Here is a 13,159-nt window from a genome sequence, read left to right as displayed (position 1 = left end):
GTAAACGGGGCATTTTCTCCTTGTTTCGAAACCGGTCGCTCGCATCATGGCCGCACTACGCAGCCTACGGCTTTCGGTGAAGTCAGACTGCTCAGAGTCGGATTCAGACCGAGATGCCCGCGAATTTGAACCGATGGAGGTGGAGGAGGGCGAACTCGAGGTAGAGGACATCCCCGTTAACCTGTCCTTGAATGAAGTGCTGCCGGTGAGTAAAGTTTTACGAGACCGCGGGCTCGCGTACCTTCTGGGCCTGCGGATAGTGTCTGGTTATTGGGGAGCTCAATGAGCTACTGTAGCAAGACGGCCAAGTAGATAACGCTAGCTACTGTAACTAGTCAATATCCTCGCTTTCAGTACCCATGTTTTTAGCTAGCAGCCAACTAGCAAGCTACAGTATACTTGTTGATTTTTAGCGGTAACAAACTAACGTTAACTTTACATATTTTATGACGAACTAGGCTGGACACACACATTGTCTGATTATTATATTTTAGTATAATAATAATAATATTATATATTATTATTATATTTGTAGTCGGTCCAAATGATTAGCCAAGCAAGGGAAGTTTGCAATTTAAACCTTCAGCCCTCGTTTTCAGTGTAGTTTGCAAGTGCACAATTATGTTCACTTCGGGGCATTGAACGCCCCATAATTCAATTCGCAATGATTGTACATCTGCTAAGAGATGTCCGCCAAAACTTAATTTGAACGTCAATATGGAGTCAACATACAAGTGTAAGTAAAAATGTCAAATTTCCTTCTTCAGAAGTAGCTAGGCAGGCTAACGTTTAGTTAGCTAATTCATTTGCTAGCTATCATACAGTAGGCGTACATTAACTATATAATTATTCATATAAGTATTTATAATTGACTGTGGCGCATATAAAGCACCCACAAGCTACCGGTGGCTGAAAACAACACAATCGTTGCGGGATGAACGAGTGAATTTCCGGGCAAGGGCGGTCCATTTAAAAATCATTCCTTCCTCCCTCACCCTGCCAGTGTATAATCTGACAGCTCTCTGGATTTAGGAACGCACAGAGCCCACTCTGGCACTCCAGATTGTCCATTCGTAAATTCAATCTGGCAACGCTCTGGATTTCCGAACACCCAGAGCGCTTTCTGGTACTCCAGATTGAATTTATGAACACACCCGAAACCGTAAAATGTTTAGCTAGTCATTTGTTATGCTAGCAATAGGTTGAATAGTAACGTCAACTTCTAGTATACTCAACTGAAACGATACCATTCGTTTAGTGTACGAAAATGAACTAGTAGTATATACTCAATTAAGTATGTAGTATACATTATGCAAGTATGGGTATTCGAAAACACATCTTAGTTGATTGGTAGTTTTGAAGTAATTGTGAAAAAAACGGGTCTTATTTTAGGGCATTTTTCACCCTGCCAGCTCTTAGCACCGTGTCACCAACTGGCCTTCTGAACATTCTATTCCCAGCCCATTGTTTTATGTCACAATACCAGCATTGTCATTGTGAGCAATGTAAACTGCCAGCGTTAACCTTGACGGCTGACCCATGATAACTTATTATTAACAAGGTTACGGCTACTTCATGAGTGAGCTCACCGTTCGCCTGGTTACATGTTGCGGTAACTCACGATGCTAGGGATGCATCAAATGTTAAACATTTTCTGGTCATGGGTAACCAAATATATATATATTTATTTATTTATTTTTAATTCTCAGAAAAAGGTGGAAAAATCCGAACAAAACGCATGTCCCTGTCTTCTTTTTCAAGATCAACCTTAAGGTATAACCTATTTTAGCCTTAACCCTAATTCTAGGGTAGCCTAGAACACTTTTAAAAGTTGTTAATACCATTTATATTACTAAATAGCATTTTTAAAAAAAACATTTTTTAAATCCAAGGTAAGCATTTTGCTGTTTAGTTATTTTATGATATTTATTATTGCAAGGCAGAACACTTGATTAACAAACCACATTTTATTTGACATTTTTCAAATGTGATCTAGTAACCTCTATGTGAAAGTCCATTAATTGGTGTGGGGCAGGTTAGATGGACTGATCTCAGGAATGAATAAGAAAAATACACTTCATATTTTAGCTGCCTTACCAATGTCTTTGTGAATTAATAACTTTTAATTGCTAACTATTTCCAAAGATGGCAGCTCCCGAGTGGCATTGTGGTCTAAGGCACTTCTTCTCAGTGCTTGAGGCATCACTACAGACCCTGGTTCGATTCCAGGCTGTATCACAATTGACCATGGTCGGGAGTCCCATAGGGCAGCCTACAATTGGCACAGCGTTGTCTGCGTTATGGTTTGGCCAGGCTAGACTGTCATTGAAAATAACAATTTGTTCGTAACTGACTTGCCTAGTAAAATAAAATACCCTGAAGCATCGGTTAAGGGTACAAGCAGCAATATGATTGACATAAATCAGCATGCAACCAATGTTCCATGATTTTCTAAATGGTCACTCATTACTTTGTGTGTATAATCTCGTATTAGGCCTGTGTTGCTTTTGGGAGAGTAAAAAGATAACTATAACAGGTATTGAACCCCGGCCAAAGAGTTACTAGTCAGTTGTGCTAACCTCAACCCTAGTATGTGTAACTGATGTGAAATGGCTAGCTAGTTAGCGGGGTGTGCGCTAATAGCGTTTCAATCGGTGATGTCACTCGCCCCGAGACCTTGAAGTAGTGGTTCCCCTTGCTCTGCTGCAGCTTTTGTGGATCGATGAGTAATGATGCTTCGAATGTGGCTGTGGTTTGTGTGCAGAGGGTCTCTGGTTCGAGCCCAGGTAGGGGCGAGGAGAGGGACTGAAGCAAAACTGTTACATTGATGCTGTTGACCCGGATCACTGGTTGCTGTGGAAAAGATGGTGGTCAAAAGGGGGGTGAGTGTAACCGATGTGAAATGACTAGCTAGTTAGCGGGTGTGCGCTAATAGCGTTTCAATCGGTGACGTCACTCGCTCTGAGACATTGAAGTAGTTGTTCCCCTTGCTCTGCATGGCCCACGGATTTTGTGGATCGATGGGTAACTGTTACGAATCCCTTTTGGCCCGACAGTCTAGGGGGGATGGTAATGAGACCCGTAACATAACTCATGCAAATGATTATTGTGACAAAGTAAAAGTGAGAACGAAATAACCACGACAACAGAAATCTACCGTCAAACTCCAGGTTTATTTATAAACACACGGTAATGGGGGGAGCAGGAAAAGGGGCTGAGCTGGACCCAAGGAAAGAAACAATAAGTATTCAAAAACACCCCTAAGCTAGACTAGCCTACTTTAACAACAGCTAACTAACTAACCAAAAATACAGTGGGTGGTCCGCCCAGTTCTAACTAGTGTATTTAACAAAGTTCACCTACGGGTAGTGTATGCCCATGGGCGACTTGTCTTGGTTTCCCCCTTTTCCCACCAGCAACAAACAAACACCATAACCAAAAACAATACTCACAGGTGATGACAAAGTTCTATGAGGTGCTTAAACAAAAGAGAGGTTAAGACACAAAGCGAGAGTGAAACACAGAGACCTACAGACATGGCATTTACAGAGAGATTGCTAGAGATTGAGCTAGAGATTGAGCTCCAGAGCAAACAAATGATGGGGTTTTTAAACCATGGGGAAGGAACTGTGATAGGGTAGGAAATAGGAGGAGGTGTGTCTTCTGATTGATGATTGATTGTTGACTGATTGGGGAGTGATGATTTTCACCTGTGAGGGGAGAAGGAGAGAAAAGAAACACACACACAGGATACACACACACACAGGATAACTGTATCCGTAACAGTAACGATGCTTCGTGGGCAGTTGTAGATGTGTGCAAAGGTTCCCTGGTTCGAGCCCAGGTAGGGGTGAGGAGAGGAACGGAAGCAATACTGTTACATATACATGCATTATGAAATCATCTTAATATCTCACATGACCGTGTGAATGAACAGCGTCTGAATATAAAATACATAAGCGTGCGTCTTCCACAGCCAGCCAAGAAATAACGACATGCAACCCTTGTGGTTAACAAATTTACCTCAACACAACATGCCCCTCGTTTCAGCGAGAAGGCAGAGTGCTCGCTGCCGTTGACGGCACAAGCTTTTGGCGGACCTTTTTGAGATGGCTACGTGTGCGAGAAGGCAGAACGGCTGGTTGATGAATTTAACAATGAATGTACTAGGAAAATGTGTTTTTGTTGACCAGGGGTGACTGAATTAATGTTCATGATTATTGATAATAGTTATAGTAATCAAGTATAATATGAAAACTGGTAGTATTAAACATAAATCATATTACAAAGTAATAGGTAAATACTTTTTCAGTCCTATGTCTTGAGTTAGCAGTGTGGAAATGGATGGGGGAAAAAACTTACGCAGAGTTTTCTTCTGGAATTTAATTTGAGATCTTAGGTTGCAATCTATTGGAATTATTTAGCAATTGCAGTAATACTGAATAGTGTATATTCTTACTAAAGTAGTAATTACTCAGAATTGCAAAATATAACATTTTATAATTAAGTTGATCACTTACAACCTTAAAATAACAATTTATAGCATAACAATGAGACTGACATTAACCAAAAACACCATACTATTTATACGTCAATATATATCTGGTAGCTCTCAAAAGAGCCTTTGCTTTGCGGAGCAGTTCGTTTTACGGAGTTTGCTGTCTGCCATGTCATCAGTTATTGCTACGCTTTCACAGAGCGGCCTAGTTTACATTTAACATTCTTGTCATTTAGCAGACACTCCCGTCCACACAGAGCAATTCGGGTTAAGTGCCTTGCTCAATGGTATATTGGCAGATTTTTCACCAAGTCGGCTTGGGGGTTTGAACCTCTGCCACCTTTTGGTTAATGCCCTTAACCGCTAGACGACAAACTACAAAAAGGCAAATGGTGGTAGATAAATCATATGCTGGTTAAATAAGGCTTCTCTTAGAACTTTCATACAGCCATTGTTTTGCGGAAATGGGGACATGACTATTTTGCCAAGTATCTCAAGGTATATATTTTGGTGCTTTGAAGTTCTACACCATTTTAATCGGGATAACATATTATTTCTAATAATGTCCTGCAGAGAGCTGGGACCAAAGTAACAAAGCCTACCATCAGTAACACACTATGCCGCCAGGGACTTAAATCCTGCAGTGCCAGACGTGTCCCCCTGCTTAAGCCAGTACATGTCCAGGCCCATCTGAAGTTTGCTAAAGAGCATTTGGATGATCCAGAAGAAGATTGGGAGAATGTCATATGGTCTGATGAAACCAAAATATAACTTTTTGGTAAAAACTCAACTCGTTGTGTTTGGAGGACAAAGAATGCTGAGTTGCATCCAAAGAACACCATACCTACTGTGAAGCATGGGGGTGGAAACATCATGCTTTGGGGCTGTTTTTCTGCAAAGGGACCAGGATGACTGCTCCGTGTAAAGGAAAGAATGAATGGGGCCATGTATCGTGAGATTTTGAGTGAAAACCTCCTTCCATCAGCAAGGGCATTGAAGATGAAACGTGGCTGGGTCTTTCAGCATGACAATGATCCCAAACACACCGCCCGGGCAATGAAGGAGTGGCTTCGTAAGAAGCATTTCAAGGTCCTGTAGTGGCCTAGCCAGTCTCCAGATCTCAACCCCATAGAAAATCTTTGGAGGGAGTTGAAAGTCTGTGTTGCCCAGCAACAGCCCCAAAACATGTCCTCTAGAGGAGATCTGCATGGAGGAATTGGCCAAAACACCAGCAACAGTGTGTGAAGACTTACAGAAAACGTTTAACCTCTGTCATTGCCAACAAAGGGTATATAAACAAAGTATTGAGAAACTTTTGTCGTTGACCAAATACTTATTTTCCACCATAATTTGCAAATAAATTCATTAAAAATCCTACAATTTGATTTTCTAGATTTTTTTCCCTCATTTTGTCTTTTATAGTTGAAGTGTACCTATGATGACAATTACAGGCCTCTCTCATCTTTTTAAGTGGGAGAACTTGCACAATTGGTGGCTGACTAAATACTTTTTTGCCCCACTGTATGTCTGTTTTTATTTTTAAGTGTGTTGTGATTTGTATTTTTGAACCATTCCTGAACCTGTGACCAGAAACAAGCTACACAGGGGCAATACCAGAATAAATGATCTATTGATTCTGTCTCTTCACAGCAAAATTTACAGAGCTGAGATTGTTGTATGCCCCATATACAGCTGAAGTCGGAAGTTTATGTACACATTAGCCAACTACATTTAAACTCAGTTTTTCACAATTCCTGACATTTCATCCTCGTAAAAATTCTCTGTCTTAGATCAGTTAGGATCTATTTTAAGAATGTTAAAAATGTGTGTCCAGCCTAGTTAGGCTACCCATATTACCGGTGCTTAATTCTATGGGCAAACATTTTTTCCCCCCTAAATCCTTATGATAAATGCTGCTCCTTAACCAGCTGAAAGCTAGCCAGCTGGCTAATCTTTTGAATACGGTGTAGCAACAACAGATGTATGTCAGCTAGCTTTCAGCATGTTATTCTTCCACCAGACGTGGAAATCCATGTTAGCTAGCTAGCAGCAAGTTATTCCTCCACCGCACGTGGAAATCCATGTTAGCTAGCTAGCAGCAAGTGATTCCTCCACCAGATGTGGAAATCCATGTTAGCTAGCAGCATGTTAATCTTCCACCACACGTGGAAATCCATGTTAGCTAGCTAGCAGCATGTTATTCCTCCACACGTGGAAATCCATGTTAGCTAGCTAGCAGCATGTTATTCCTCCACACGTGGAAATCCATGTTAGCTAGCTAGCAGCAAGTGATTCCTCCACCACACGTGGAAATCCATGTTAGCTAGCTAGCAGCATGTTATTCCTCCACACATGGAAATCCATGTTATTCCTCCACACGTGGAAATCCATGTTAGCTAGCAGCAAGTGATTCCTCCACCACACGTGGAAATCCATGTTAGCTAGCTAGCAGCAAGTGATTCCTCCACCAGATGTGGAAATCCATGTTAGCTAGCTAGCAGCGTGTTATTCCTCCACCACACGTGGAAATCCATGTTAGCTAGCTAGCAGCGTGTTATTCCTCCACCACACGTGGAAATCCATGTTAGCTAGCAGCGTGTTATTCCTCCACCACACGTGGAAATCCATGTTAGCTAGCTAGCAGCGTGTTATTCCTCCACCACACGTGGAAATCCATGTTAGCTAGCTAGCAGCGTGTTATTCCTCCACCACACGTGGAAATCCATGTTAGCTATCTAGCAGCGTGTTATTCATCCACCACACGTGGAAATCCATGTTAGCTAGCTAGCAGCGTGTTATTCCTCCACCGCACTTGGAAATCCATGTTAGCTAGCTAGCAGCAAGTTATTCCTCCACCGCACGTGGAAATCCATGTTAGCTAGCTAGCAGCGTGTTATTCCTCCACCGCACGTGGAAATCCATGTTATTCCTCCACCACACATGGAAATCCATGTTCAGTATGCATAAACATTCTAAATGAAACTGAGAATGTCTGCAGTGATAAAATATCTCTTGACACAGTAGCTCAACCCTTTTTTGTGTTAGTGAACACAAGTATTGAATGTCTTTGCTTCGTGCCTAAGTGCGCTGTTCCTCTGGTGCATAGATTTGCACAATGGGTCCAGTGGCGATCATGCAGATCTGAATGGAGACGGCACCAAGTGTGACCGGTGTAGATTGCCTCTACATTGCATTTGGATCTGTTTTATTTTCTGATAATTACAGGAAAAACTTCCATAAACAAATGCTGTAATGCCCTTATATGCCAACACCTCTCTTCCACATGGGTACAGTAGTCTGGGCCCAATATAACAATCTAATTTCACATAACATTACAGTATAATGCAAACTCAATGTACAGTATGAAATGTGAATGTACAGTATAGGCCTATGCTGACCTCTGCAAAGTACAAATTCACACGGAAGGGGGACATGAATAGCCAAGCAAGCCCATGTAACCTACAGTAGCTAGCTAACATGTACAGTAGGAACAGACACTTTACAAGATAAAAAAGTGAATAAATAACAAATGCATACATAACACAATGGTGGGAGACCATTTTATAATGCCCTGTCAGTGACCATATAAATTAATTTTGTACGTGTCTTAACATAGGATTGATTATGACTTATGGGACAATTTGATAGTAACCTATTCTTCCACATGGGTACAGTAGACAGGGATGAGGTAATGGGGGCAGGTGACGTTTATATGGGGGAATGCAGAAAGGAAGTGTGCAACATTAAAAGGGCACGTACAACAACAAAAGGAATGAACACCGATATCAGGCATGGAACTATTCAGATTGTGTAATTATGCAACATGAATTTCAGTACTTGACCACACCTGAAAGTGATCTGGCAAACATTTGCATGAATACTAGTTCCATCATTGAAAGATGAGGCTAAACCAACAGTCGAACTTTAACTGCCATAACGCGTCTTGCCTTTGTTGACTTTGTGTTTCTAGGAGGCGATTGAGAGGACTGAGAAGAGCACAGAAAGTTCCCACTTCTGTGCACAGGCCAACCCAGCCCAGATTGTGGTGCTAGACAGAGACACCATGAAGAAAGGTACATACACACACACACAGCGCTGGATAGAGACAAAATGAAGAAAAGTACATGCAAATAGACTTAGCTGGCTTTTTTTTTATCACTTTCACACTTATTCGTATACTGAATACACTCTCTTTCTCAGCCATCCCTAACTTGCGCCTGGAGGCGTTGCACGTGGCGGGTGTGGATGATATGAGCACCCAGGATGTGTTTGGCTACTTTAAGGAGTACCCTCCAGCACACATCGAGTGGATCGACGACACCTCCTGTGAGTAACACACAGCGGCAACTGACAACAAATGGGCTGTTTTAACATGTCATTAAATATGGTTTCCTAGGTAACGTGGTGTGGCTGGATGATGTCACTTCCACCCGGGCTCTGATCAACATCAGCCACGTGCCTGACCCAGAGGTGGTTACCAAAGAGACCGACGACACCAAAGAACTTGGTGATCCCACCCAGGAGAGCAAGGGTACTGTTCGGAGCGTGTGTGCGCTTGTTCCAATGTTCAGTGTCTATGTTTTATGATCAGATATAGTGGGTAATTCTGTGTTAATGGTCAGAACTGCGATGTTGTGCTTGTGTGGTCAGTCATATGAAGCATGTACTTGATGTGTTTTGTCACTGAAATTTGCCTGCCATTCTCTCAGCTCGAGGGCAATCCGATTCTGATGATGATGATGATGATGGAGAGGTGGAGGAGGAGCAAAAAGAGCCGGTGAAAGAGAACCGTGAGGAGAGTGAGGGAAAAGCCAGCGAGGGAGAGACTGAGGAGAAAACAGAGCCTGAGACCACCCAGGTAAAACTGTATGCCTGACCGTTTTCTGTGGAAAACATTGCATGTTAGTAACCTGTGTGTGTGAAAAAGCTGCATGTTGTTTACCTGTGTGTTTCAGGTGGACCTGCTGTCCCAGGCAGAGATTGAGTCACTGCTCCGGAATGACCTACGTCCAGCCACCAAACCCTTCAAGGGAAACAGACTCTTCCTGAGGTTGGCCACTCACGGTGAGGATGCTTGCATACATGCATACATACATGCTAACATGCATAACATACATAACATGCGTGCATACATGCATGCATGCATACATACATAACATGCATACATACATACAGTACCAGTCAAATGTTTGGACACACTTTTCTTCTATTCTTCAAAGTAGCCATCCTTTGCCTCGATGACAACTTTATACAATCTTGGCATTCTCTCAACCAGCTTCTTGAGGTCACCTGGAATGCATTTCAAATTAACAGTTGTGCCTTGTTTAAAGTTAATTTGTGTCATTTCTTTCTTTAATGAGTTTGAGCCAATCAGTTGTGTTGTGACAAGGTAGGGGTGGTATATAGAAGATAGCCCTATTTGGTAAAATACCAGGTCCATATTATGGCAAGAACAGCTCAAATAAGCAAAGATAAATAAGTCTCATTACTCTAAGACATGAAGGTCAGTCAAGGAAGGTTTCTTCAAGTACAGTCGCAAAATCCATCAAGCACCATGACGAAACTGCCACAGGAAAGGAAGAGAAAGAGTTGGGATGGTAAAATAAAAATCCTTGAATGAGTAGGTGTGTCCAAACTTTTGACTGGTACTGTACAGACACGCTCACAAGACGTATACACACTACAAACAAAGGCTTCGGACACCAAGCTAGCAACATTTATAAGTCACAAGTATTAGTTTCTTCTTGAGAATTTGAAGATGTATTTGACATATGAAGGAGTGGCAAGATTAGGATTCTGGTACAATGTTTCTCTCACTGTGTTCAGATGATAAGAAGGAGCTGGGTGCTGCGAGGAAGAGCAGATATTACATGAAGTACGGCAACCCCAACTACGGAGGCATGAGGGGCATCCTCAGCAACTCCTGGTAACCACACACACACCTACTTCCTTGCTTCAACATTCATTCATACATGCTGGATGGGCACACCAGATGACCCTGTGGTGCGTCTCCATGGCGATACAGTGGTGTGCTAAGCCATCATGGCAGCCGCCACCAGACAGTCAGACCCTCATCACCACCATGGCTGACTGGAACTGATATGCTGCTACATGTTGTACATGGTCCTCTGTCTTTTTGCTCACTATTTCCTGACATGAGTCTGCACTTTCCCTCTATCAGAAAAATACAAGGTTCAACATTACTAACATTCAGGGATGCAAACTAGTCACCTTTCGGCTGAATTTCGCCATTTTGAATCCAAAATAGGTGACCTACGTGAATCGTGTAGATCACTCCTGGCTGTAAGCGAACGAGTGATGCGCGTTTGTAAGCGAACGAGTGATGCGCGTTTGTAAGCGAACGAGTGATGCGCGTTTGTAAGCGAACGAGTGATGCGCGTTTGTAAGCGAACGAGTGATGCGCGTTTGTAAGCGAACGGGTGATGCGCGTTTGTAAGCGAACGGGTGATGCGCGTTTGTAAGCGAACGGGTGATGCGCGTTTGTAAGCGAACGGGTGATGCGCGTTTGTAAGCGAACGGGTGATGCGCGTTTGTAAGCGAACGGGTGATGCGCGTTTGTAAGCGAACGGGTGATGCGCGTTTGTAAGCGAACGGGTGATGCGCGTTTGTAAGCGAACGGGTGATGCTGGCTCTATCCAAGGCTCAGCCAATCATTCACGTAACAGAAGGAAGCACGCGACTGAAGAGACGACCAGTTTGCTAGTTACAGAATCAGTGCACGACTGAAGAGAGAAGAGACAACCAGTTTGCTAGTTACAGAATCAGTGCACGACTGAAGAGAGAAGAGACAACCAGTCGCCAGTTGTACAGTGTTTGCTCTGACACATTGGTGCAGCTTGGCTGGGTTGTGTTTCGGAGGGCGCACGGCTCTCGACCTTTGCCTCTCCCAAGTCCGTACTGGAGTTGAAGTGATGAGACGACTAACTACCAATTGGATACCACAAAATTGGGGAGAAAACGTTGTTAAAAAATCTAATTAAACCTAACCAATTCGCTCTAGTATTAACTGGTATACGACTCCTTGCCGTTCCTCAAGTTATAAGGCGTTAGTTACGTACTGGACCCTGGCAATCTGTGTGACACGTTGACTAGCTAACAAACTGTTTTCCCTCTACAGTATGTGGTTCATTCTCAGAATGACAGAATTAGGTGAAAAATGAGGTGTTGCTTGTTAAACAAGTGGATTCAGGGATCAAGTGTAGCTGGAGCTGGGCCTGGCTTAAGCTGGATGCCACTATAGAGGTGAAAGAAAACACTTTCCTTCTTTCAATATAGTGGCTAAATGGGGTATGCCAGGTGTACTCTGCCTGAAAGAGATCTATTATGCCACGAAAAGGGTCTCATGCTCTGCTGGCACATTGGAGAACAGATGTCCACAGGCAAAGGGTTCAATGTAATACCGTGCATTGTAGCCCAAAGATATTGCTTTTGTTGTGTTTAACTTGACAGTAAAACTTTTGTATGAGTGAGGGGGGATTATTAAATATTTTACTCAGTGAATGTTATTTTTGCACACATGTAGCCTTTTGCACTTGATCAATGTCTACTATAGTGGTCACTATAATAGAGCAGCAAGAGAATGCCTGTTTGTTTCATTCTATTTCTACCTTAAGATGTTTTTTCCCCAAGTGCAATATTTAGATGTGTGTGGTCAGAAGTGTTATATTATAAAGGCTGGCATGGTAACTGTAATATTAGTGCATTGTTTTTTTCCCTCAAGACTTGAGTGTAATTTGCAGTAAAATCTAGGCAACAAATACCATTGGATTGCTTTCTTTACATTGTTTTAGCTGTGAGTTAGGTTCACATGAACCACTTTTTATTTTACACCCAGGCTGATCATGGAGATCATGTTGTTTAATTAGTTAACATCCCTGCTCGGGGGAAATGCAGGTTTTCAGTGAAGAAGAAAGAGGCGTCATCTTTTTGGGACCTCACAGGTTTGCATCCCTGAACATTTGTCAGTCATCCATGTCTTGAACACAACAGAAATCATTCTGTTTCCCTTTTATTCTCCCATCACTCACTTTCTCTACTTATCTATTTTTCTGTCTTTTTTCAGTTTATTTCCACTTCTATCACAATGCTGGACATGCTGCTTAGTCTAGAATCCCCAAATGTATAACTGGACTTGGTAGCCAGTTCCAGTGCTTTAATTAATTCTTCCCTCTAATCAGAGACTGATTTAAACCTGGGACACCAGGTACAACAGAAAACCAGCAGTACTATGGATCCTGTAGGGAAAGATTTGAATATCCCTGGACTAGAAGGTTAAGGGGATGTGGTTAGGTTAGAAGTTGAAGATGTAGGTTGGGTACTAGGTGAGGTATAGACTGTGCTGTGTGAAGTATAGAAGGTTTAGGGTGGGTACTAGGTGAGGTATAGACTGTACTGTGTGAAGTATAGGGTGGGTACTAGGTGAGGTATAGACTGTGCTGTGTGAAGTATAGAAGATATAGGGTGGGTGTTAGGTGAGGTATAGACTGTACTGTGTAAGGTATAGAAGGTATAGGGTGGGTACTAGGTGAGGTATAGACTGTGCTTTGAAGTATAGGGTGGGTACTAGGTGAGGTATAGACTGCTGTGTGAAGTATAGAAGGTATAGGGTGGGTACTAGGTGAGGCATAGACTACTGTAAGG

The 13,159-nt window shown here is 42.5% G+C and overlaps 1 protein-coding gene across 2 annotated transcripts in view; it reads left to right on the top strand.

Annotated features, from left to right (window-relative positions):
• Window positions 1–13,159, top strand: part of LOC115134594 (nuclear cap-binding protein subunit 3-like) — a 22,403-nt gene continuing 9,244 nt past the window's right edge. For both annotated transcript variants that reach the window (XM_065022732.1, XM_065022731.1), the window contains exons 1-7: window positions 1–205; window positions 8,469–8,571; window positions 8,699–8,824; window positions 8,895–9,029; window positions 9,208–9,356; window positions 9,454–9,562; window positions 10,325–10,424. In XM_065022732.1, coding sequence (XP_064878804.1) covers window positions 47–205; window positions 8,469–8,571; window positions 8,699–8,824; window positions 8,895–9,029; window positions 9,208–9,356; window positions 9,454–9,562; window positions 10,325–10,424 — 881 coding nt within the window. In that variant the 5' untranslated portion in view covers window positions 1–46. The remainder of the gene's footprint in view (window positions 206–8,468; window positions 8,572–8,698; window positions 8,825–8,894; window positions 9,030–9,207; window positions 9,357–9,453; window positions 9,563–10,324; window positions 10,425–13,159) is intronic.

The sequence above is a fragment of the Oncorhynchus nerka genome, linkage group LG9a (assembly GCF_034236695.1).
Source record: "Oncorhynchus nerka isolate Pitt River linkage group LG9a, Oner_Uvic_2.0, whole genome shotgun sequence".
In the NCBI taxonomy this organism is placed as follows: domain Eukaryota; kingdom Metazoa; phylum Chordata; class Actinopteri; order Salmoniformes; family Salmonidae; genus Oncorhynchus; species Oncorhynchus nerka.
The sequence above is the reverse complement of the archived record's forward strand: the minus strand, read 5'-3'. Positions and strand labels throughout refer to the sequence as shown.